The sequence below is a fragment of the Heteronotia binoei genome, chromosome 8, assembly GCF_032191835.1.
Source record: "Heteronotia binoei isolate CCM8104 ecotype False Entrance Well chromosome 8, APGP_CSIRO_Hbin_v1, whole genome shotgun sequence".
Classification (NCBI taxonomy): domain Eukaryota; kingdom Metazoa; phylum Chordata; class Lepidosauria; order Squamata; family Gekkonidae; genus Heteronotia; species Heteronotia binoei.
In genome coordinates, this window is record NC_083230.1 from 9,965,429 (window position 1) to 9,990,296 (window position 24,868).

The window sequence follows — 24,868 nt, forward strand, 5'->3', positions numbered from 1 at the left end:
TCTTTTTGGGACTTGGGGGGGTTGGAGGGGAGAGTCCCCTGCAGTTCCCCTGCAAATTTGGGGGCTCTCCCTCAAACCCCCTCCCCTCCATGCGGCTTCAAATATACCCTATTTGCCATTGATTTCAATGGCCCATAGGGTATAATAGGGCCGTATATTCGGTAATAGCCGCACATATACCGTATATGCGGCTATTCCGAATGCGGTATTCAGGAGTATACGGGGATTCCGAATTCCCCCCCCCCCGTATACTTCCGAATCCGTGTCGATCTGATTTTTTTTTTTTTTTTGGCACATCCCTACTGTATGCAAGTCTTCATTGAGTGTGTGGCATCAAAACATGATTGAAAAGAAGTAGGCTTGAAAATGGAAATGCTCTGTCCATTGACTGTACTAGAATCTGCAAAAATATTGCTGTTATGTGTGATATGTACATCCCTCAAACTTACTACATATAGATTGCATTAACATCAAGGTACCTTTCTGCTCATGGAAGAAGCTCTTCTGTAAATGGAAGAGCATCTTTAGAATCCATGCTTCTATCCATACATTTTATTGTATTCTGCTTTTGATTTTAGATGGTTTTATACTGGAATTATATATGTACAGTATATTAATTATTACGCTTCAATATTCTGCAGAACTAGTAGTGGCCCAAAGGACTAATAAAACCCATTTCAGAAATATATATATTCTATGTCAGTGAATAATTCTGTTGTTTCTATTCTGTTAAGTGATGATTATTTTTAATTTCTAATCCCTCCCTCTTCCATTTGGAACCATGCAGCCTGCTCAAATAAGTAACGCTATCTCTGTCCAAAAAAGATTCTAATGTATTAATTGCTTAGTAGTTTTTCTGAAAGTAAGGATGTTTAATTTTTAGTCCATTCAAACGTATAGGAGGAGTATTTCACTTATCACATTTCACTAAAAGAAAATGGATTACAGACTAAATAGCTAGATGTTCTAGTGCTTCAACATGCTTTGGCATGTTTCAGGGTTGGAAGAGAAAGGCTATCAAAAATCCAATTTAGTTTGTGACATCTTGGGGGTAGAATAACCCTAACCACCCCCCCCCCCCAAAGGTGCCTATGCTTGGCAAATGAGTCTTAACCGAAAGCCAATATATAGCATCTTGTTATTTCATGTTTTTAAATACGTTAACCCCTTCATCGCTTGTGGATGTTTGCTAGTCACAGCCAAGCAGTTACTTTCCCTCCAGGCTGAATTCCCTCCAGGCTGTGTTTTGGAATTGCAGCAAAAGGAAAGCAGGGGGTGGGGTGAGCAGCCAGAGCCACGAGTGTGTGAAGCTATGAGAAAGGCAGAGAACAGAGTCCCTCTGTTTTGCATTAGCTTCAGAAGTCATTTCTATAGCGAAACAAATAGGAAAGAGTTAGCTAGAACCTGATTATGGGATGGAGGAAAGCTCCACCCCCAAGACTGCTCTCCTTTCTTGTTTCTTTCTGAAGAAGCTGGTTAAATACAGCAGATTGTTACATTCAGCAACTTCTGTGAGTAAATTGCCTCACTGAGATCACAAAAGTGTGGGCTTGCAAACACTGTTTCTTTTGGCTACCGTGTGAGTGTGTGCGAGTGTCCCTTTAAAAAAGCCATGCTTAGAAATGCTTCCAAAGCCTGACAAGGTGTCTTCTGGGGGTGTGATAAATTTCACTTTCATTGAGTGGAAGTGCAACTGCCAGGGTAGGCAAAAAAAGAGAATGAGGAACTGAAGACTGCGTTAGTTTAGTTTAGTCTAGTTTATTTAATTTATATCCTGCCCTCCCCACTGAAGCAGGCTCAGAGCGGCTCACAAAACATAATAGAATAATAATAAAAACAGTTAAACATTAAAATAAACAGTTTATACAATTTGGTGCTAATTCTGTATGATTTAAGGATGGCATTCCGTGTTCTTGGACATCCAGTTGGATCTAATATCGCAGCGGTGGTCATTCAGTTAAAAGCTAACTGAAAACTGGGCAAGGTCCCGCAAGGCTCTGACCTCCTCAGGCAGTTGGTTCTACCAGTGGGGGGCAGCGATGGAGAAGGCTCTTTCTCTAATTGTTTTCAGTCTTGCCTCCCTCATCCTAGAGATTGATAATAGATTTTGTGTTCCTAATCTAAGTATCCTCTGGGGAACATGTGGGGAGACACTCCCTAAGGTAGGCAGGTCCTCGGCCATATAGGGCTTTAAAGGTAATAACTAGTACCTTGTAGTGAATCCGGTATACCACCAGCAGCCAGTGCAGCGTCCGCAGTCCAGGCTGTATGTGCTCCTGCATGGAGAGCCCCAATAGCAGCCTGGCTGCTGCGTTCTGCACCAGCTGCAGTTTCTGGATTTGGGACAGGGGCAGCCCCATGTAGAGGGCATCTCAAGCTGACTGCAGCATGGATCGCAGTTGCCAGGTCGCCGCACTCGAGGAAGGGAATCAACTGCCGTACTTGGTAAAAGGCAGATTTGGCAGTGGCTGCTATCTGGGCCTCCATTGTCAGGGAAGGCTCCAGTAGCGCCCCCAAGCTTCTGACCCTGGGGGCTGTTATAAGTGGCACACCGTCAAAAGCCTATAGGGGGATTTCCCTGCCAGGACCACCATGACTCAGGCAAAGGACCTCTGTCTTCATCGGATTCAGCTTCAGACGACTCAGCTTGAGCCATGCTGCCATGACTCGCAACGCCAGGTCCAGATTTCCTGGGACACAGTCAGACCGGCTGTCCATCAGTAGATAGAGCTGGGCGTCATCCGCATACTGAGGGCAACGCAGCCCATTCAGGGGAACTGTACTGCTGTATTTTTATTTATTATTTAGGGAATGGGAAAGTCTCCTGGCTCCACCCCCAGAGTCCCCAGATATTTCCTGAATTGGACCTGGCAACCCTATAACCATAAGGTTCTTGAAGGTCCAATCTGAAGGTACTCCAGAACTGGCCCGTGATGTAGCTGTTGAGGATTTAGTTGCCTATGACAGAGCCATTATTGCAGGGGCACAGTCAGTTCAAGTGGGTTGAATTGTATCGGATAGTTTTTCTACCAGAGAAACACTTTGGCATTGTTCAATTTCTGTTTGATTGATTAATGTGCCTTGTTTCTCTATTGTAGGCACTGCAATTGCACTTCTTATCCTGGCTTTGGGATTTTTGCTATCAGCTCAGGTTTCGCCACAAGTTACTCTTAATCCGGAAGGCCCTTCAGGACAAAACTCTAGCTGCACAAAATACAGGTGAGTAACCATGATTTCTTCTTGTAAATGTCTTGTTTTCCTCTGATTCTTCTAGGCCTGTTTCCAATAAACATAGAGCAGGAATTCAGAACACTTTAGAGATCTGTAAGGAAGAGATCAACTTGTGCTCAAAATAGCAACACTGACAAATTAAAAGAAGACCACTGATTTATAAGTCTTTGCAGGAATGGTTTACTGTTCATTTTGCTATAGCTGGACTGGAGGAAGGGTGCAGCCAGGGAGTCAAAGTTTTTTCCTCTCAAGATAAAGCCAAGCAGGAAAAAGGGTTTTTTAAAAAAAATTCCTGTGTGTTCTGCCGGGTTGGAAACCCTCCTGCCCTTGAAATTTGAATTTATTTGATTTTAATTGTCTTGTTATTGTTTGTGGACCTCCTAGAGCATTCCAAATGTTCTTTGTGCGGTTAATGATGAGCATTAGAGCTCTTTTGGGGTCCTCTGCATCAATAAAGTACCTTTTGCCTTACCTGTTGGAGTGGAGTGTGCACAGTTGAACAAGCCTCCTAGCAAGTGATTTACAGCCTGAAATCCTACAAGGTTTTTGCTTTTTCTGTCATATGGTATGTTCTGTTTCAGCACTGCTCACTAGCTGTTAGATCCTCAGATTTTGATTAGCAGTCATTAAGTCTCCATGAAGACATTCTGGTCTCTTAACTATAGCTTGTTTTTCTAGAACAAAGCCAGCAAAATCTCAAGCTTTGTGCACGGCCAAGGGCCATTTTAATAAAGTGCTTTGCGTCTTTTGAATGCTTGCTAATCTACTCTTTGCAACTTGGTAGCAGATGATACCTAGTTATTCTAGAGTGTACAAGCATTCAAGAAATTTTTGCTATTCTTGGTTGGATTCAAAGAACCTTTTGTAGAAATAGAATTCATGTTTGGTTGCACAAGGAAGTGGACCTCTATTCTTTGCTGATTCTCCTCAGGAATGTTTTCCATCATCTGCATTAGTTGCTAATCTGGAAAGTTTTGTAACCCTCAGGAACAGCTTTTGGTAGGAGTGAGTATATTGAAAGGTGCAACAGTTGCATGAGTAGAATTCTGGTCATCATCCATGGGCTAGTGTCTGGGTGTGTGGCTGTTGTATTACATAGGGGCTATCATAACTTTGGGCAAGGACAATGAACATTTGATTGGTTTTTCTGTGGTTTTGTTTTGACTGCCTTTCTGGCCAGTGTATTGTTTTTTTACTCGGTTTCACCCATGTTGGACCCTGACTATGTCTATGTGTTTGTTTTATTATTTTATTATTTTATGCCATTAAAGGTTTTTGACTTTGAGAAGAAAAAAAAAAGAGTAGAATTCTGGTTGCAGCTCCTAGGAAAAAAATTACTGCTTTATTTATTTATTTGTTTAAAAGCATTTGTATCCCACCCTTCTGGCCAACTTTTTAAAATCTATGTAAAGCTGTTTGGAGGGGTCATCTGGAGACTTCAGCTGATGGGCCACCAGTACACAGATGACCCTCAGCTCTATTTCAGTGGGTCCCAGGAAGGCTATGGAAACAGTGAACAGGTGCTTGGAGGCAGTTTTGGAATGATGCTGGCTAACCATCTGAAATTTAACACTAACAAAACGGAGGTGCTCCTGGTGAGGGGGAAGTTCTGACCCAGGAAATGGGCTATCCTCTTTTTTAGATAGGGTTTTACTCCCTCTAAAGTAGCAGGTTTGTAGCTTAGGGGTGCTTTTAGACCTGGGCCTCCTGTTGGATAAATGAGCCAGCTACAGCCCTTCTTGGGCTGAAAATATCTCGCTACTGTGGTGCACACCCTAGTAGCATCTAGATTAAATTAATACAATAAACTGTACATACAGTTGCCCTCGAAGACTTTCCAGAAGCTACAGTTGGTACAAAGTGCTTCAGCCAGAATGTTGACTGGACCAGTGTTCCCTCTAAGCTGAGTTAGTCTGAGCTAGCTCACAGTTTTTTTGCCTCTGGCTCACATATTTTTGTCTTAGCACAGAAAAAAATGGTTCCAGAGCAAATTAATTTATGCAGTAGCTAAACAACTTTAATGCCAGCAGCTCACAAAGCAGAATTTTTGCTCACAAGACTCCGCAGCGTTGGTAGGGGCTATATCAATCCAGTCTTGACCCACCTACAGCGGCTTCCAGTTTGCTTCTGGTCTCAATTCGAGGTGCTGGTATCGACCTTTAAGTCTTGTACAGTCTAGTACCAACATACCTTAAAAACATACAAACCTTTTGGCTCACTCCAGTCATCCTTGGAGGCCATTCCAGAGTTGCCCCTGCTATCTGAGTTAGATGGGTGGCAACTCAAGAATGGGCTTTCTCCATCGTGGCAGCAAAACTCTGGGACTCTCTCCCCAGGGAGATTCATCTGTCTCTCTCAATCAGTGTCTTTACACAAGCGAGCACATTTTACTGTATTTTAAATTGTTTAAATGTATTTTATTGTGGACCCTGCTGGCAGTATAAAATGTTTCAAATAAATAAAATGAATTGGTTTCAGCTATAAAAACACTATGGGCGTTTTCGCACTCACCTTCAGCCGGCGCGACCCCCCTCTTCACCGCGCAGGATCTGCGCGGATTTCGCACTAAATGCCGCGGAGCAGCCGGAAGAGCCGGAAGCTCCCTGCGCAAAAGCAACTCAAACGTAAACCGCCAAAAAGCAGTTTCCGTTTGCACGGCTTTTGCGACGGGAGTTTCCGGCTCTTCTGGCTGCTCCGCAGCATTTAGTGCGAAATCCGCGCAGATCCTGCGCGGTGAAGAGGGGGGTCGCGCCGGCTGAAGGTGAGTGCGAAAACGCCCTATGTATGTGTGTGTGCACGTGCACAAGCTTTCCAGCTCTCCCATTGACTGTGGTGTGTACTCCATCAGCCATTGGCCTGTCAACCACCACTCAAGTTCCATTGCATTCCATTGGTTGAGTCCACTCCTGTCTCTCACCTGCTGTCAACTACCAGCTCTCTGTGGCATTCAGAAGAGAAAGCAGGGAGATGGTGAAGAGACAGGGAATGAAGGTCATAATGTAATTAGAATCATAGAATCATAGAGTTGGAAGGGACCTCCAGGGTCATCTAGTCCAACCCCCCTGCACAATGCAGGAAACTCACAAATACCTCCCCCTAAATTCACAGGATCTTCATTGCTGTCAGATAGCCATCTAGCCTCTGTTTAAAAACCTCCAAGGAAGGAGAGCCCACCACCTCCGGAGGAAGCCTGTTCCACTGGGAAACCATTCTAATGGTCAGGAAGTTATTCCTAATGTTGAGCCGGAAACTCTTTTGATTTTAATTTCAACCTATTGGTTCTGGTCCTACCTTCTGGGGCCACAGAAAACAATTCCGCACCATCCTCCATATGACAGCCCTTCAACTACTTCTCAGCCGCCTCCTCTCCAGGCAAAACATGTCATGCTCCTTCAGCTTTTCATCATAGGACTTGGTCTCCAGACCCTTCACCATCGTTGTTGCCCTCCTCTGGCCCCGTACCAACTTGTCTATATTCTTCTTAAAATGTGGTGCCCAAAACTGAACACAGTACTCCAGGTGGCAAGGCCTGGCCCTGCCAGGAGCATTTCCTCAGAGGCCATGGTGACCACCTTTTCACTGTCACTTCCTCTCTCCCTCCTTCCCTCAGAATTGCCTCAGGTCAGACAAGAATTGGCCCACTGGGGAAGCTACTAGGCAGTGGCTGTTGCTAGGCAACCAAGCTTGTTTCTGTCAGTAAAGGGAGAGTCTTCAGCTGAAAATAATGCCATAGAATCCACCCTCCAAAGCAGTTATTTTCTCCAGGGGGAGAGAGATCTGTTGTCTAGAGTTCAGTTGTGATCCCAGATCTTCAGGCTCCATCTGGAGGTTGGTACCCTAGGCCTGGCTGCTTGCTGCTGTTCAGCAGCGACACCTCCTCCCCCAATGACAGCCAGTGTGGAATAGGAGTTAGTGCTTCAGAACAGGGTCTGTTAGACCCGGGTTCTTGCTGTGGAAGCTGACTGGGTGATTTCGGACCAGTAACAGACTTTCAGTTTAACCTACCTCACAGGGTTATTGTGCAGATCAAGAGAAGTAGAGGAGAATGATGTAAGAGACTTTGGTCCTGTCACACAGCAGGAGCCTAGGAGGGCTTGCTACTGGCTGCCACCACTCTGGTCAGGGTCTACATGGGAGGGCCCAGAGCACCCAACCATCCCTGTCTTTCTTATTAGTAAATACCTCTTAACTGTGACCAAGGAGATGTGAGAACCCAGGCAGTATAACAACAGGAGTTTCTTTACAGTGCTCAAATAATAAGTGGGTAAAAACAGTGAAATATATATACAGTAAGGAAAGGTCCCCTGTGCAAGCACCAGTAGTTTCCGACTCTGGGGTAACATTGTTTTCACGGCAGACTTTTTTTTTATGGGGTGGTTTGCCATTACCTTCCCCAGTCTTTTACACTTTCCCCCCAGCAAGCTGGGTACTCATTTTACCGATCTCGGAAGGATAGAAGGCTGAATCAACCTTGGGCCGGCTACCTGAATCCAGCTTCCGCCGGAATCGAACTCAGGTCGTGAGCAGAGATTCAGACCACAGTACTGCAGTACTGCTGCTTTACCACTCTGCGCCACGGGCCTGCTTATATACAGTAAAAGTGCGAGCAAATAAACAGAAGCCCTGACACTACTAGCTAAATGTTCCCTGCTCTAATACCAAAACTCAACACCTTGGGTAAGGGATCTCTCCTGCTGCCTTCTCTCCTGCAGCCTTTTCCAGAGAGAACACCCCCTGTCTGTGCTTGGCCCGTTTATGTTTTCCTCCCAGGTCCCACCCCTCTCTGGGCCAGTTTCCCTCCAAAACCTTGCCACCCAATCAGAGGGACAGAGGGGATCCTGGGAGATGTAGGCTTTCTGTAGTAGCTTCTAGGCAGGCTTCTCTGGAGCCTGTAGGCCTTGCTAGGCCCAGGATTATGACAGGTCCTCATTGTATGTTTCCTAGGGAGACTGTTAACTGCAAGGGAGATGGAAAGCTGAAGTCAGAGGAGCAGATAAAGGTAGGTTGATGATTAGCTGAGAAGGAGAAAGGATTGCCAGCTCCAGGTTAGGAAATTCCTGGAGATTTGAGGGGTGGAGCCTGAAGAGGGTGGGGTTTGAGTGGGTCCTCAGACAGGCACAATGCCATAGACTTCACCCTCCAAATCAGCCATTTTCCCTAGGGAACTATTGTTGCCAATCTCCAGGTGAGGGCTGGAGATCACTGAGATTTACAACTGGTTTCTGATGGCAGAGATCAGCTCCCCTGGGGAAAATGACTGCTTTACAGGGTGGACTCTGTGTCATTATATCCTGCTGAGGTCACTTCTCTCCTGCTTTGGTCCCCACTGTGGAGAAAGACTGTTTTCCTAGGTAGAGGCTGCAAGGAGGGGAGAGGAGATGGAAAGCTGAAGTCAGATCAGTTCCTTTACAGAAAATGACTGCTTTGAGGTGCACATTCTATAGTATACCATAACACTACCATGCCAGGCCAAAAAATGCAGATCATGCCACAAACTCACGCTGATGTTAAACACTGCAAGACTGAATATGATAGGAAAAGGCAACAATAATGCACTACAAACAAAAGAAATGCTGAGCTTCAGTGTCTGTGTGACCATCGTCATGACCCCTCCCCTGCACCCCAATAATTATTTTCCCTTATCTCCATTCTAAGTCTCTTTCAGGGCTTTGAGCCACCACAGACATGGGGACGCACACACACACACATACATGTGGGGGAAAGAAGCTGGCATCTGTTTCAGCTGTGGGGCGGGTGGGAAGACAACAAGGGTGGGGGGCTGAGTGAAGGCCAAGGTTTGTTGGGTTGGTAGGAAGACAGCAAGGGTGGGGGTGAGTGAATGTGATGGGTGGGAGGAGGAGTGGAGTGCCAAGGGTGTGGGGGTAATTGAGAGGAAGAGGTGGTTGCGGGTCGGGGGGAGACACCAAGGGTGGAGGGGAGTGAATGCCTTCACTTGGGTGTGTGCAGGGCACTCACCCAAAGTCTCTTTCTACAGCCCATTGTATTTTGCTCCACAATGGGCCTTATTCTTAGATATATTTGGTGTCATTTTCTAAGAGATGCAATGTAAAATTGATATTTGCTAAGAAATGCTGGTAAAAATCAATGATTTTTCAAAAGAGGAATATTCTCTATAAAGATATACTTGATCATTTTTTCAGATGGGTAACTGTGTTGGTCTGTCAAGCACGATATTTCTGTGTGTTGGATCAATACATTTATTGGCATCCAATTCCACTCACTCTGTTTGGAAGCTCCTCTTTCCCATAATTGCATTTCAAAGCTGGCTCCCCCCCCCCGCTTTTCTCACCTTTCTTTTCTCACCTCTGGGTAAAAAATGTAGGAATGCAAGTAACTTTGATGATAGAAAGAAAGGAGGCGCCTCCCCTGAATTGTTCCCATTCATACCGCTTATCAAGAGATGCAGGAATGTATGGGAACCAGGGAAGTTATAACCGCATAATAGCAACGGGTAGTATTTTGAATATCTGTAGTAATTCACTATGGTATGTTATGACTTGAAGCTATCTCTTCTATTGCCTTTGAAGTAACCCTTAAAACACTATGCTGCGTGATACACTGTATCACTCTCAAGGTATCATACCTTGAGCCAACAACAGATTATCAATAAAACGAGTCTTTGTATCAAACAACTGGTTGTTTATTCGAAATACCGATGCTTGACATTTTGAGAGTGATACTTTTGGAATTCAACTGAACTGGCAACTTACTGACCAAATGGCGGAGAGAGCTCCAGATAACAGTGAACACCCGAACCCTCTGGAGAGAGGATGAGGCGACCGAGAGGAAGAGATTGAAGTGAGGACCCCCCCCCCCCCCCCATGGCACATAATAGAGGCTGGACGAGCCGTGGGAAGAGGGTCCCCTCTGCATGTACAGCAGCTTCTCGTTACGCCTCGTAATTGGGAACCCTGAACCTCCACTACCTTGATGGAGGAGGCACCAGCCCGGAGGGAGGCCATCCTGACACGACATTCCTGTAGAGTAAGAATAATGATCAGGGAGAATGGGCAAGAAACCGCTCACGAAAGTGCCCGACCCATCAGCAGTGGGGAGCGAGAACAACCCCAACCTGATGAGGGGGAAGAAGGTGAGGCTCCCGAGCAACCTGGCCCTGACGGGGAGGAGGAGGAGGTTGAACCCAATGATCGAGGAATACTCCAGACGGTGAGAAATGAAATGGCCGACCTGGTGAGGGGCTTGAGGGACAAAATTCAAGCCAATGCCACCTTCATGGCGCAAGAAATTAGGAGGCAGCTCGATCAGGTACTAAGACTCGTCGACCCAAGGGGAGCACCAATACCTCCCCTGGTGAGACAACCCGCCGTTGATCAAACCCAAGCAGTGCCAGTGGGCATAGAAAACCACAGGGATACCGAACTCTTTGTAATAGTCCCCTCCGCATCTTTCGACGTGGTCTTAGGAGTGGGTTGGTTGGCGAAGCAAGAACCAGACATTAAATGGGGAGACCAAATCATAGACTTTACTGATAGTAAATGCAAATGCCACCAATGGGACAAGACTTTGGGCGTGGAGCCACCCCCCAGGAATGAAAGACTATATTTAACAGTAGAAGAAGTACGCTCCATCCCCAAGGAGTATAAAGATTTGAAAAGGGTGTTTAGCGAAGAGGAAGCAAACCAACTTCCTCCCCGCCGGAATACTCTGTGCTATAGAACTGATCCCGGGGCAAGAACTTCCTAAGGCTAAGCTGTATTCCATGGGGTGGGCAGAAAAAGCCAAACTCCGGAAGTTTTTTGATAAAAACCTAAAGAGGGGTTTCATCAGACCTGCGACAGCCCCACATGCTGCCCCAGTACTGTTTAGAAAGAAGGAGGACGGGGGGCTTAAACTTTGCACAGATTTTCAAGGAATCAATGGGATTTCCACCTCGAATGCCTACCCCATACCCTTAATTAAGGATTTATTAAGCAGAGTGTCTGGGGGAAAAACCTTTACAAAGTTATATTTGCGAGATAAACGAAAAGGGAAAGTCCCGGAAGCAAAGAGACCAGGTGCAAAACTAGAATGGACAGCCAAGTGTCAAGAGAAGTTTAATAAACTGAAAAGATTATTCACTAGTGAACCCATTCTTAGTCACCCAGATGAGCTACGACCCTTTGTCGTCCAATGCGACGACTCTGATGTCACTGTAGGAGCCATTCTGATGCAAGCAGATGATGAAGGGAGACTAAGGCCCTGTGCATACGTTTCTAAAAAATTCTCTCAGGAGCAGTGAAATTGGTCTGTGTGGGATAAAGAGGCATTTGCGTTAAAAACTTGGAGGTCCTGGCTAGAGAAAGCCAGAGTCCCGTTTGAAATTTGAACTCATCATAAAAACTTCGCCTGAAACTCACTGAAAAACAGATTAGGTGGGCGGGGTTTTTCGCCAAATTTGATTTTACTTTAAAACATATTCCAGGATCCAAAAACTTTTTAGTGGACACTTTGCCTCAACTCCCTCAACACAATAGTCAAAGGGAAGAAGTCATTGACTCTGTCATATCACCCAATCATTTAGTGGGGGCAGTCACTACTAGATCTAAAGCGAAGAAAGGAAATATAGAAGAAAAGTAGGGGGGAGACAAACTGATCACAGAGGTGGAAAAGGAGGGAGATAGTAAACCAGATGGTGTTATCAAAGGAGAAGGAGGATTCTGGTACTGAGAAGGGAAACTCTACGTGCCCGAGAGCCTCAGGAAGGAAGTGCTACAATTTTGTCACAGTAGTAAACTCTCAGGACACTTTGGTTATGTGAAAACCTTACATTTGGTAAACCAGCAATTTTGGTGGCCGCATATAAAAAAGGATATCTCGAGTTATGTAGCCACCTGCCCAGTTTGCATAATGGCCAAGAAAAGGGGAGGAAAACCCCCAGGATTACTACAACCTTTAGAAACCACAGGGAGACCGTGGTCAGTACTCCACATGGACTTTATTGTGGAGCTCCCAATGTCTCAAGGAAAAACCGTGATATTGGTGGTAGTAGATATTTTCTCAAAACAAGCCCATTTTATCACATGCTCGCAACTGCCGACCGTGAAAAAACTAGCCTACCTATTCTTCTAACACAGTTAAATTACACTCATTCCCTGATAAGATCATTAGTGACAGAGGGCCGCAGTTTGTTGCCAACTTCTGGCAGGAGTTTTGTAAATTAACAGGCATAGAACAAGGTCTGAGCTCAGCGTACCACCCTCAGACCAACGGTCAAACAGAGAGAGTGAATGCCCTTCTAGAACAGTATTTACGGTGTTATGTAAACTACCAACAATCCAATTGGGCAGATTTGTTACCCTTTGCAGAGTATGGATATAACAACAGTGTCCACAGTTCCACCAAAACCTCTCCCTTTAGAGTGGTGAATGGTTACGAAGGAAAGCCTTTCCCTCTGCTACCAGGTGGAGATACCCCAGAATTACCATCATCCTTTGAACATTGGTGGGAGAACTTAGGGAAAGTGTGGAAAGTAATACAAGAGAACTTGGAAACAGCTAAAGACACTTACAAAAGACATTATGACAAAAATCATGTTCCCGTATGGGACTTCAAAGTAGGGGAGACTGTTTTCCTATCAACTAAGAACTTACCAATATCTCAACCTTCAAGGAAACTAGCTTACAAATTTCTGGGTCGTTCAAAATAAAGAGAGTCATCAATAAAGTTACCTTGGAACTAAAACTACCAAAAATGTTTAGTAAAATCCACCCTGTCTTTCATTGCAGCCTATTACGCCGGGATCCTGGAGCTATGTCTTGGCACCCTCAACCACAAGCTCCACAACCTATCCAGATTGGGAATCAGAGTCACCATGAAGTGCAAGAAATTCTAGATGCCAAATTAAAAAGAGGGGTGTTGTACTTTTTAATTAGATGGAAACATTTCCCACCAAGTCACAATGAGTGGGTGGAGGCTTCGAATGTGAGAGCAGCAAATTTGATTAAAAAATTCTAGAAGTTAAACCCAAATAAACCTCAGAAATAGTCTTAGGGGAGGCAATATGTCAAGCACGATATTTCTCTGTGTTAGATCAATATATTTATTGGCATCCAGTTCCACTCACTCTGTTTTGGAAGCTCCTCTTTCCCATAATTGCATTTCAAAGCTGGCTTCCCCCCCCACCCTCTGCTTTGCTCGCCTTTCTTTTCTTTTCTTACCTCTGGGTAGAAAATGTAGGAATGCAAGTAACTTTGATGATAGAAAGAAAGGAGGCCCCTCCCCTGAATTGTTCCCATTCATACCACTTATCAAGAGACGCAGGAATGTATGGGAACCAGGGAAGTTATAACCGCATAATAGCAACGGGTAGTATTTTGAATATCTATAGTAATTCACAATGGTATGTTCTGACTTGAAGCTATCTCTTCTATTGCCTTTGAAGTAGCCCTTAAAACACTATGCTGTGTGACACACTGTATCACTCTCAAGGTATCATACCTTGAGCCAACAACGGATTATCAATAAAAGGTGTCTTTGTATCAAACAACTGCTTGTTTATTCAAAATACCGATGCTTGACAGTACAATGGCAAAATTCCAGTAGCACCTTAAAGACTAACTAAATTTCTAGGGTATAAGCTTTAAGAGGAGGGAGCTTTGACTCTCAAAACTTATTCCCTGGAAATTTAATTAGTCCTTAAGATGCTACTGGACTCAAAGCTCGCTCTTTGACCAATCATATTATTAAACTGTAAGGAATCCTTTGACATACCCAAAGTTTGTAATGAGTTTGTCAGTTTCCTTTCCTCAATGGCAAAATCCCAGTTATTGGCCTAATGGAAATACACAAGATCTATATCTGAAATGGGTTTGGACAGAGTCTGGAAAATGATGTTCATATGCAAATTTACTGTACATCTTGACCTTGAGCTGAGATTGCTGAAAAGTCTGTAAATTAAAGGAATTCAGAAAAAAAATACTTACCTAAGATGGAACCTATGTCCCATCTATTGTCCCACAGATGTTCTTAAAATCTTTACTGTTCTATTCTAACACATATTTTGCCAGTATCACAGCAAAAAGAAAAACCAGTATCTATTTTAAATGTCTGTACTACCATAACCATGTGGACAATAAATACTACTTGGGAGGAATGAACTCTGTAGGACTACTACTATCTTAGTAAAGCAGATTGGTTTCATTCTTATGTGCGATCTTTAAAAGTGGAATCTTAAAACTCATCTGAAATAAAACATGATAGGGTTCTTGGTAAGTTCAGTTTGTGGCTACTCAGGAGTGCTGGTGAAGGAGGGCATTAATCTGTATACTATTAGCCACCCATGGCTCCCCATCTGCAAAGAACTAAATCCATGGACTAGGGCTATGCAGAAGCTAAACAGATTTTTTTTTTTTTTAGCAAACTTGGGACACTTCCCAGGTTTGCAGGGGGAAAAATGATTAAAAAAAATACACAGGAGGGGCTAAATCCCCTGAAAAGTAAAGCAGCATTCTCCGAACAAGTGCAGAAAATACACTTACCTTTAGTGGTCAGAGGCAGTGGGTGGGGACCCATGTTGAATACAGTGGCGGCGGCAGCTGCACTCTGGGTCCAGCAGTGGTGGCCATGCAGCCTGGGAGCTGTGCTGGGCCTGGTGGTAGCCAAGCCCAGGATTCCTTGCTGGGCCTGGTAGTGGATGCTTGGCCAGGACAGGGGTGGCCAAACTGTGGCTCAGGAGCCACAAGTGGCTCTTTCACACATATTGTGAGGCTCTTGAAGCCCCCACTGCCCCATCAGCCAGCCATTTGTCTCTTTAGATCCCTTCTCAAAGCCAAGCCAGCCAGCACCTTGGACAATGCATTTAAAGTTAAAGTTGCTTTCTTCCCACCTCTCCCTCCCTTCGTTCCTTCCCTCCTTCCTTCCTTTCCTTGCAGCTCTCAAACATCTGACGATCATACCTTGCGGCTTTCAAACATCTGATGTTTATCCTGTGTGGCTCTTACGTTAAGCAGGTATTGTCACTCCTGCTCTAAGCTGAGTTAGTGTGAGCTAGCTCACAATTTTTTAGCCTCCAGCTCACCCATGTTTGTCTCAGCTCAGGAAATATGACCCTAGAGCAAACTAATTTATGCAGCAGCTCACAGCTTTAATGCCAGGAGCTCACACAGTAGAATTTTTGCTCACAAGACTCCGTAGCTTAGCGGGAACATTGGTGGGGGGTGCCCATTTTGGCACCCTCCGGAAGCCAGCGCCCTAGGCAATTGCCTAGTTTGTCTAGTGGCCGGCCCAGCCCTGCGATTGACTAAACTTTGATCACGTTACTTTGATCACGTTATGAGAAGACACCAGTCGCTGGAAAAGAGAAGAGTGCTAGGAAAAGCTGAAGGCAAAGGGAAAAGAGGAAGACCCGACAGGAGGTGGATCGACTTAACCGAGGAAGCCACAGTTCTCCGCTTGCAAGACCCGAGCAAGGCTGTTAAGAATTGGATGTTTTGGAGGTCATTAATTCATAGGGATCACTGCAACTCAGTAGCAACTTGATAGTACCGAACACACGTGCCCCCCCCACCCAAGGCTCTTTTTTGTAGCAGGAACTCCTTTGCTTATTAGGCCACACCCTCTGATGTAGCCAATCTTCCTGCAGCTTACAGTAGGCTCTGGACTAAGAACCCTGTAAGCTCTTGGAGGATTGGCTACTTCAGGGGTGTGTGGCCCAATAGGCAAAGGAGTTTCTGCTACAAAAACCCTGCGCCCACCAAGTTTGTTTTTTGAGGGCATAACCAGACTGGCTCCTTGCCACATTTCGGTTTGGAATCTCACGCCCTCAGAAGAAATCCTTGTATGTCTCCTTGTGGTGTCTCCCCCTACAATCATAAATGTAATTGAGTCAAGGTCAGATCGCCAGCCAAGCTGCTGGGACATGGTTGCCAACCTCCAGGAGGGGCCTGGAGACCCCCCCCCCAAAAAAAAAATAAATCTGCAGACCACAAGGATCAGTTCCTCTGGAGAAAAGCTCAACACCCACTTATGAACGCAGGATGCTCTGTTGATTGCATTCTATCTGACATATGTACCCCTAGAACTTCCGGCTCAGATAGGAAATGCTGCTAAATGCAATTTTCAGATATTTAATCATATATCCCAGGGGTGGCCAAAGGCTCTTTCACACATATTGTGAAGCTCTTGAAGCCTCCACCATCCCATCAGCTGGCTTGGAGAAGGCATTTGTCTCTTTAGATCACTTCTCCAAGCCAAGCCAGCCAGCACCTTGGACAATGCAGTTAAAGTTGCTTTCTTTCCACCTCTCCATCCCTCCCCATCTCCCTCCCTCCCTCACAGCTCTCAAACATCTGATGTTCACGTCTTGTGGCTCTCAAACCTCTGGTGTTTATTCGGTGTGGCTCTTACGTTAAGCAAGTCTGGCCTAGGAGCTGCACTGGACATGCCACCGCTGTACCCTGGGAGCCAAGCAGGGCATGCTGCCATTCCAGCAGTGGTGCAGCCCAGGAAGAGCCTGGGGACTGCACCAAGCCCAAGGGTGGATGCTGGCAAGATCAGGGGCTTCACCAGACCTGCTAGCAGCAGTCTCATAGCCCAGGACTCTGCACGGTGCCTGGCAGTGAGTTGCACTGAGCCTGTTGGTGGCACAGCCCAACAGAAACCCAGTGGCCCCCCAGGTCTGACAACAACTGCCAAACAATGTAGGGCTCCATGCTGGACTTGGTGGTGGCTGCTGGGAAGCCTGGCGGTTGTGCTAGGCTCAGCTAGAGAGGGGGGGGGGAGTGATGGGACCCCCCACAAGACTTGTGGGCCTCTACTTCTAATATTATACCTGTGAAGCTTTAATAGCTTCGATCTTGCAAAGCAATTCCACTTGACCGGGCTTATCAAATATATAATCACCCCAAATGTAGTAATGGCATACCAGAATAGGGTATGTGTGAACTGTCAGAGAACAGCAATACCACAGATACTGCCTCTTTATAAACAAGAGTCCATATTAGTTCTGAAGGACTCAGTAAAGTTTTTCCAAAGTACTTCAGTGTGACTTTTTTCATTTGTGTGCTGATTGACTCCATCTACTTTCGCCAGTACATGATTTCTTCTCCATTACAGAGGAAGATTGAAAACAGAGCCAACACTAGATGATAACAATGGAATTGCTTTCAAAGCTTACAAAAGCAATTTTAGCGTGCATACATCTTCCTTCCAAGTTGTAGGGTATTTGAGGGACAAATAGTGCACAATGGAGAAGTTCTGTTGAAATTCAGAACAAATTAACATAGGAACTCTTCAATTTAAATATACCATGCCAAACCTTTAATGGCATAACAATCGCAAACGAGAATACACAGAATGTATAAAGATTAAACGTCGGAGATAAAACCAAAAAAAGAAACAAAAGATTACATATGCATTAATACATGGTCAGATTTACATTTAAGAATATCTACCAAAAATTTTGCTACAGCCTCAGTAACCTCCCATTTAGTATCATTCAGTAAATAATGACAGGGTGGGAAAGTAGACCAGTGATCCGGAGACAAAGAAATTTTGTAAAATAGTTCTTTATGGAGATTATCATATATGGAACAATCTAACAATATATGCTGAATAGAGCCAGGAATATTCGCTCTGCAGGAACAGTGTCTTTTACAGAGTCTTTCAATATCTTCCCTGTAAAACTTTGGAGGGGAACACATTTAATCTAGCCAACATGAATGCCCTGCAACGACTTGGGATCGTTAAATCTGATAAATAATCGATCATCTTACCACAAAAACTATTGAGATCTAAGGATGCTGGGGAGCAGATATAAGGGACTGCTGGGCATAGTTTCATTTTCTCCAGCTCCAACAATCTGTTTAATGCATCTGAAGATGTATGACTCATCAGATGTAAGAAAATCATCAACTGCTATCCTTAATTGGTTAAGTTTGGACATAAGAACTGCTGACCAGGATGGGATATATTAATCTTTTTTCAGACAATCAAGAAGACTGCTAGGATCCGTTCTAAAATGGATTTTAAGCCAGAATTTAAACGTTGCAATCCAGGCTTTTGTCTCCACCAAAGACTGACCCACTTCAGAGCAGAGAGCAAAGTAAGACAAACATTTTGGCATACCATAAATTTGTCTGAAGAATGAGGCTTGGATGCCCTCCACTTTCTTAGTAAATGCTGAGATCCATATAGGGATATCACAGAGAATGTGGGCTAGTGTTTTAGCTTTAAACACTTTAATTGCGGCCAGGACTAATTGGTTGCCCCTTGCAAAGATGTGGGGCCAGCACACAACCTTGTTGAACCCCCTTTAACAAGGGGATTTTACTAGTCTGGTCACCACTAGAAGAAAATTTCACTTGGCAAAATATTGTGTAAAGAGTAGGTCTCCAATTATAGCATAAATCAATGCAGACACAGCTTTAGCATATTGGTAACAATCAGAAATCCTCACAGGTCTTATGCTTTCGGTTCACCTTTCCTCATTACAAATGGCGTTAAAATGGGCAAAAACTACATATCTGGTTGGCGACTCTCAACTGGATAGAATTAAGATTATCTCATACTAGTAGTACAATATGATTGTAGTGATAATCTAGTACTGAGCTATAAAAGGTCTATAGGCACTAATAGAACTGTTAAAATATTGTGTTTGATTATGTTTGTGTGTTGTTGTTGTTATTACATTTAGAAGAAGAAGAAGAAGAAGAAGAAGAAGAAAATTTTATTTATACCCCGCCCTCCCTGCCGGGGCAGGCTCAGGACCGAAAGGCTCCTGAGACCGAAAGGCTCAAGGCAGTGCGCAGCAAATTAAAAATATACTGAGTAATTGTTCTCAGTATACAATAAGAATAAAAGAATTTAATGACAGCATAAAATTGTGCTTCGCTCCCTCCCTTGTGGAGATCAGGGACTGATCATAGAGGAGGCCATAATGAGATCCACGGTGTGAACTGTTGCTGTCCTCAACTGGAGACCTGGTAGAACATTTCTGTTTTACATGCCGTGCAGAACTGAGCAAGGTCCCGCAGAGCATGGATGTCACCAGGTAGAGAGGTTCCACGAGGCAACATTCAACACAGTCAACTATGATCTATTGGACTGCCACCTTGCCAACATAGGAATCCATGGAATAGCCTTGGAATGGCTTACTTCATTCTCCAGGGTCAGGGACAGAGTGGTGGTTGGGGACGGGATGTCACCTTTGGTGTGCAGGTCCCTCAAAGGGGCATCCTCTCCCCTATGTTGTTTAATATGTGCCCTCTCATCCAGCTGGTGTGGAGTTTTGGACTGAGTTGTTATCAGCATGCTACGGGATATCTTGCTTGGCCACTGCTCTCTCAATCACTTTGCCCAGAAATGAAAGATTCAAAACTGGGCAATAATTAGGCAGATCTGACAGATCCAAGGATGACTTCTTCAAGAGCGGTGTTACCATGGCCTATTTTAATCCTCCTGGATAGACCCCTGAACTAAGGAACAGGGGTTGGACTAGATGACCCTGGGAGTCCCTTTCAACTCTATGATTCTATGGGGGGCACGTATTCTATCATTGCTGACTTTAGACAGTCACAAAGGATATGGATCCAAGAGGCGCACGTTCAGCCTAACAGCAACAAGGATCCTGTCAGCATCACCCTGAGAGAGTCAGATGAAGTTGTCAAACACTGAGTCCAAGGGGCCTCAAGTTCCATTACCGTATCAACAGTGGCAGAACAAGTCTTTGTCAGCAAAGAAGTTCACAAATTCCTCACAGCTAAGGGTTAAATTGTTTGTGTTGAAAGGGAGATTAGAGACCTGATCACCCTAAATAATTTAGCCAAGTGAGAGCTAGGGGGGGTGCAGCGTCACTCAAGATGGTGAATGTGATCTGAAGGAGCTCCAGGCTGGATCACCCCTGACGAAGTCAAAACTGCCTACAGACATTCTGAATCCTTTTAACAAATGCCAGGGAAGCAGAATGGAGGAAAAAGGAGAGCTTCCCAGAAAGAAAAACTGCCAGTTTTGTCCTTTTTTCCTTTGAGGAACCACAAAACGCAACTCCGAGCAAGGTAATGAAACGAGGCCCAAAATGGCGCCCGGGGGGAGAGGGGAAACTGATAAGAACACAAACGACCCTCCACCGCTATGTAAACAAGATTTGGAAGACTTTAAAGAAGACTTTAATTTATATCTAAAATTGACAATGGATGATGCATTCCAGCCTATAAAAACAGAACTGAGTAATCTCTCTACTGCCCTCCAGGACGTTTCTAAAATGGCGGAGCAGGCATCCAACCTTGGTAAAACGGCAGTGACTCGTATAAAACATTTGCAAAAAATGAAGAGGAATATGCTTGATAGAATTAATGCCCTGGAAAATAAACGGAGAGCTAATAACCTGAAGATTAGAGGGATAGAGGAATCGGTGGATTGGCAGGGAGACCTAGCCACACACCTCTCTTCCTGGCCAGCTAAAGCGTTGGAAACGGAGGAAGGGTGGTGCCTGCCATTTTGAGAGCCACTAGGATCAGCGCCATGGCTAAAGCGTGACCCAGCCGCCCCAGAGACATTCTGGTTCAATTTTTATACCCACGATGGAGGGATAAAATATTAAGAGAGGCACGTAGGAGAGGCTCCTTGCTGCATGAGGGCAAAAGAATACAAATTCTGCTGGACCTGCCACTGGAAACCCTACAGAAGCGGAGAATATTAATTTTTTTTGCATCGAAGCTGTTTAAAGCCAACATATGATTTTGCTGGAGCGCTTCTTCAGATATACACATTTATAGAAATGGACTGCTGCTCGAAGCTTCAGACATCCCGTCAGGTAAAAAACTGCTGGCTGATTTAGACATTAAACTAACAACTGAGGAAGAAGAAATACTGAACACAAGAGCATCTGAGAAGTAGAGGAGCTCTACCAACAGCAGACAAAGATGTACCACCTGCTTAAAGGGACCTTGATAAAAAAAAAGACGGAACTTTGAACTTTCAGATGAAGGATTTGCTTGGACTAGATCTCCACCCAAATAGCTGAGACACTGGCAGCACTGCTTGGGGGCAGCAATTCGAGAGAAGGAAGAGGCGGGATCGTGCTCAGGTTTGCCAATCAGTTGGTATCTGGAGGTCTCCTGATCTCCAGGTGACTAGGGTTGCCAAGTCCAATTCAAGAAATATCTGGGGACTTTGGGGGTGGAGCCAGGAGACTTTGGGGGTGGAGCCAGGAGACATTGGGGGCGGAGCCAGGAACAAGGGTGTGACAAGCATAATTGAACTCCAAAGGGAGTTCTGGCCATCACATTTAAAGGGACTGAACACTTTTTAAATGCCTTCCTTCCATAGGAAATAATGAAGGATAGGGGCACCCTCTTTTGGGGCACATAGAATTGGACCCCCTTGTCCAATCTTTTTGAAATTTGGAGGGTATTTTGGGGAGAGACACCAGATGCTATGCTGCAAATATGGGGCCTCTACCTCAAAAAACAGCCACCCTAGAGCCCCAGATACCCGCGGATCCATTCTCCATTATTTCCTATGGGAATACATCTCCATAGGAATAATAAAGTTCCCAGCAGATATTTCCCTCCCTTCCCCCCCGCTTTCTGATGACCCTGAAGCAGGGGGAGGGCCTCCAAACCAGGGGATTGCCTGATCCCACCTGGGGATTGGCAACCCTACCAGGTGACAGAGATCAGTTCACCTGGACAAAATGGCCACTTTGGAAAGTGGACTCTATAGCATTATACCCTTCCCTCTCAAATCTCCACCTTCCTCAGGCACCATCCCTGAAATCTCCAGACATTTTCCAACCCAGAGCTGGCAACTCTACTTGTGTCTGTTTTCACCTCCTGGGTCTGTGCAGCCACCAGCCGAGTTGATGGCTAATCCATGAGATGCCAGCAATGGTGCTGGGGCTTGATATGTTCCAAAGGTGTCTCCAAGTTCCTCTCCCCGTTTTTTTGCCTGTAGACCAACACAACATCTTCAAAGGAAGATGACACCTTTATGCACTTTTTTTTGGAGGAGACTCTTGGGCCAAAACGTTTGCCCACTGATGCTTTAGTCTATGCTTAATAGTAACAATATAGAACTTTAATTATCATCTGACAAAATTTAGACCGCATCCCTTCTATTGTTTCAAAACTTCCATGGTTTGAAAATGTACATTTGATTTCTCATACAACAATCACCTCATTTCCTCACTTTTTAAATCTTCCATGAAATGTTTATCTTGTCCCTGAAATTCATCCAGCCTTTGGCCATGAGAATTAATGACACTTTTGAAGTAAAAAAGAAACTTCTGGATAAATCTCTGGGCTTCTGTGAGGCTAAAGCCTGCCTAGGCGGGGTGGGCGGGGTATAATAAAAGTTTATTATTATTATTATTATTATTATTATTATTATTATTATTATTATTATTATTATTATTATATTAAAGTCTGTTCTATATTTAAAAGTGTATTATTAAATTGAATTCTTAAATTGTGCCATCTTTTTGTTTTAAGTTTGTCCTGGAAGTATATTTTAAAGAAGTAAAAAAAGGAATACAAAGCCTGCTTTTTCAAACTAACAATCTGTGTAGATAAAGCAGAATTTGGATCTCCTGTTGTAGCTCTGTAGTCCTTCAGAAATAAATCACATGTTGAAACAACCCCTTTTTTGAGTATATTCACAACAAGCAAGTAACTGTGTTTCCAATTATGAGTCATTGCCAGAGCTTCCATTGTTCTTTACCACATATTCATATTTTTTTTCACTATTACAGTTGTTTCTGTAAGCTTAAAATATGGACTTGAGGTCATCCAATTATTTTCAGTACGTTGCTGAATCAAAATAGATAATCCAGATACTGTATTCTGCTTAGTATAGCTCTGATGCAGATCTTTGATGGAGTAGCAGATTCCTATCCAGGGCCACTTCTAATGCTAGCTGCATACAAGTTTGTGTGAGGCAGAAAGCAATCTGGTGCGTCTAGCACAGTGGCCCCCAACCTTTTTGGCCCCTGGCACTGGCCCCAGGGCCGCCGGGTGGGGGCACCAAATTCGGCCTCCTCACCTTGCCCCCCACGGCGTCTCCTCCCTCTTTCACAATTTTAATGCCCAGGAAGGGGCAGTGAAGCACCTCCCAGGCCGACCACCCTCCCCCCACGACAGCAGTGCCAATGACCTGCTGAAAAAGCAACGCTGCCCTTGCCTTCTTCCCACTTCCTTCCCACGCCCAGGAAGGAAGTGGGAAGGAGGCAAGGGCAGTGCCGCTTTGTCAGCGGGTCGCTCGCCGCTGCTGCCGCGGTCTTCCCCGGGGGGAGTCAGCCTGGGAGGCACTTCACCACCCCTTCCCGGGCCTTAAAATGGTGAAAATGGGGGGGAGGCACCGCGGGGGGCAGTGAGGCTGTGCAGCCCAGTTGCTAACAGGCCACGGATCAGTAGCGGTCCGCAGACCCCTGGTGACCCCTGATCTAGAACACATCCTTTGTGATGTTTAGCAAAATCTGAGTCATTAGGGGGAGGTATTTGTGAGTTTCCTCCATTGTGCAGGGGGTTGGACTAGATGACCCTGGAAGTCCCTTCCAACTCTATGATCCTTACAAAATTAAACATGTAGACTTAATTATAACAGTATCACGGATTAAAATAAATGCATTGATGCTTGATAGTATTATGAATCAGTATTGTTAAAAGACTAAAGAGAAAAATAATTATTTGTAGGTATTTAGCAATGGGAGTATCATTTGTATATTTGTGGATATTTAAAGTGAAGTGTTAAATATGAATGGCTGTATTTAAATAATGTATAAATAAGAGTTCATCTCCATCCCCATCAGTGTTTCATAACCTCTTCATTTGTGTAGTTTCCTCTGATCTCTCCTCCCATCTGAGTCTTTTGAAGCCATACAATTATCTATGTGTGGCAATAGAACTTTGCTAATGACTTGCGTGCTCTGATGTTACAGAAGGCCCAGGCATCTATAGGTCTAATAGCTGCATTTTAAGGAGCTTGCAGAATTGGAATCACATATTCTACCAACAGCTTTTTATTTAACTCAAGTATTGTCTAAAGGACATGCCATTAGCTTTCAATTAAATTTTACTGGTGATTCTACCTGGTTCAGTTATTTATTTCTTTACATTAAGGTTTGCACTGTGTAAAATACTCAAAAGAAGATATTATATCATTGTTGACTCATTCAGATTCATACTTTAGTCTATACTGACTTCTGTTTTGAGTTAGTTTTTTGCTTTTTAAACTTTCTGTGGATCACTGAATAATACAGTGCAAAACAGTATATTCGGGTTGCCAATCTCCTGTCGGGGGCAGAAGATCCCCTGATTTGGAGCCCCCCCCCACTTTAGGGTTATCAGAAAGTGGGGAGGGGAAAGGAAAATGTTCTCAGAGCATTCCATTATACCCAATGGAGACTGATCCCCATAGGGTGTTTCTCCCCCCCCCCCCCATTTTCAAACTTTATTGATGTTAAACAGGATACAACACAATATTACTTGGGAGAAGGGAAGTGGAGCAGTAAGTTATCAAACCAAAAAGGCTTAGCATAGAGTACGGTATGCACATATTACATTGAATATGATCAGTTATTACAATTTAGATTTTGAAGCATTTCAATATTTCCAAAACACATATCAAGGCAGGTAAGCTTAGGAAAAATTGGAAAATAATTCCAGAAATAGACAAATAGATT

The 24,868-nt window shown here is 44.4% G+C and overlaps 1 protein-coding gene across 1 annotated transcript in view; it reads left to right on the forward strand.

The window, feature by feature from the left end:
• The window catches only part of SLC2A13 (solute carrier family 2 member 13), a 172,515-nt gene that overhangs the window by 90,728 nt on the left and 56,919 nt on the right, over positions 1 to 24,868 (forward strand). Inside the window, exon 6 of the mRNA XM_060244743.1 lies at positions 3,099 to 3,219. Coding sequence (XP_060100726.1) covers positions 3,099 to 3,219 — 121 coding nt within the window. The remainder of the gene's footprint in view (positions 1 to 3,098; positions 3,220 to 24,868) is intronic.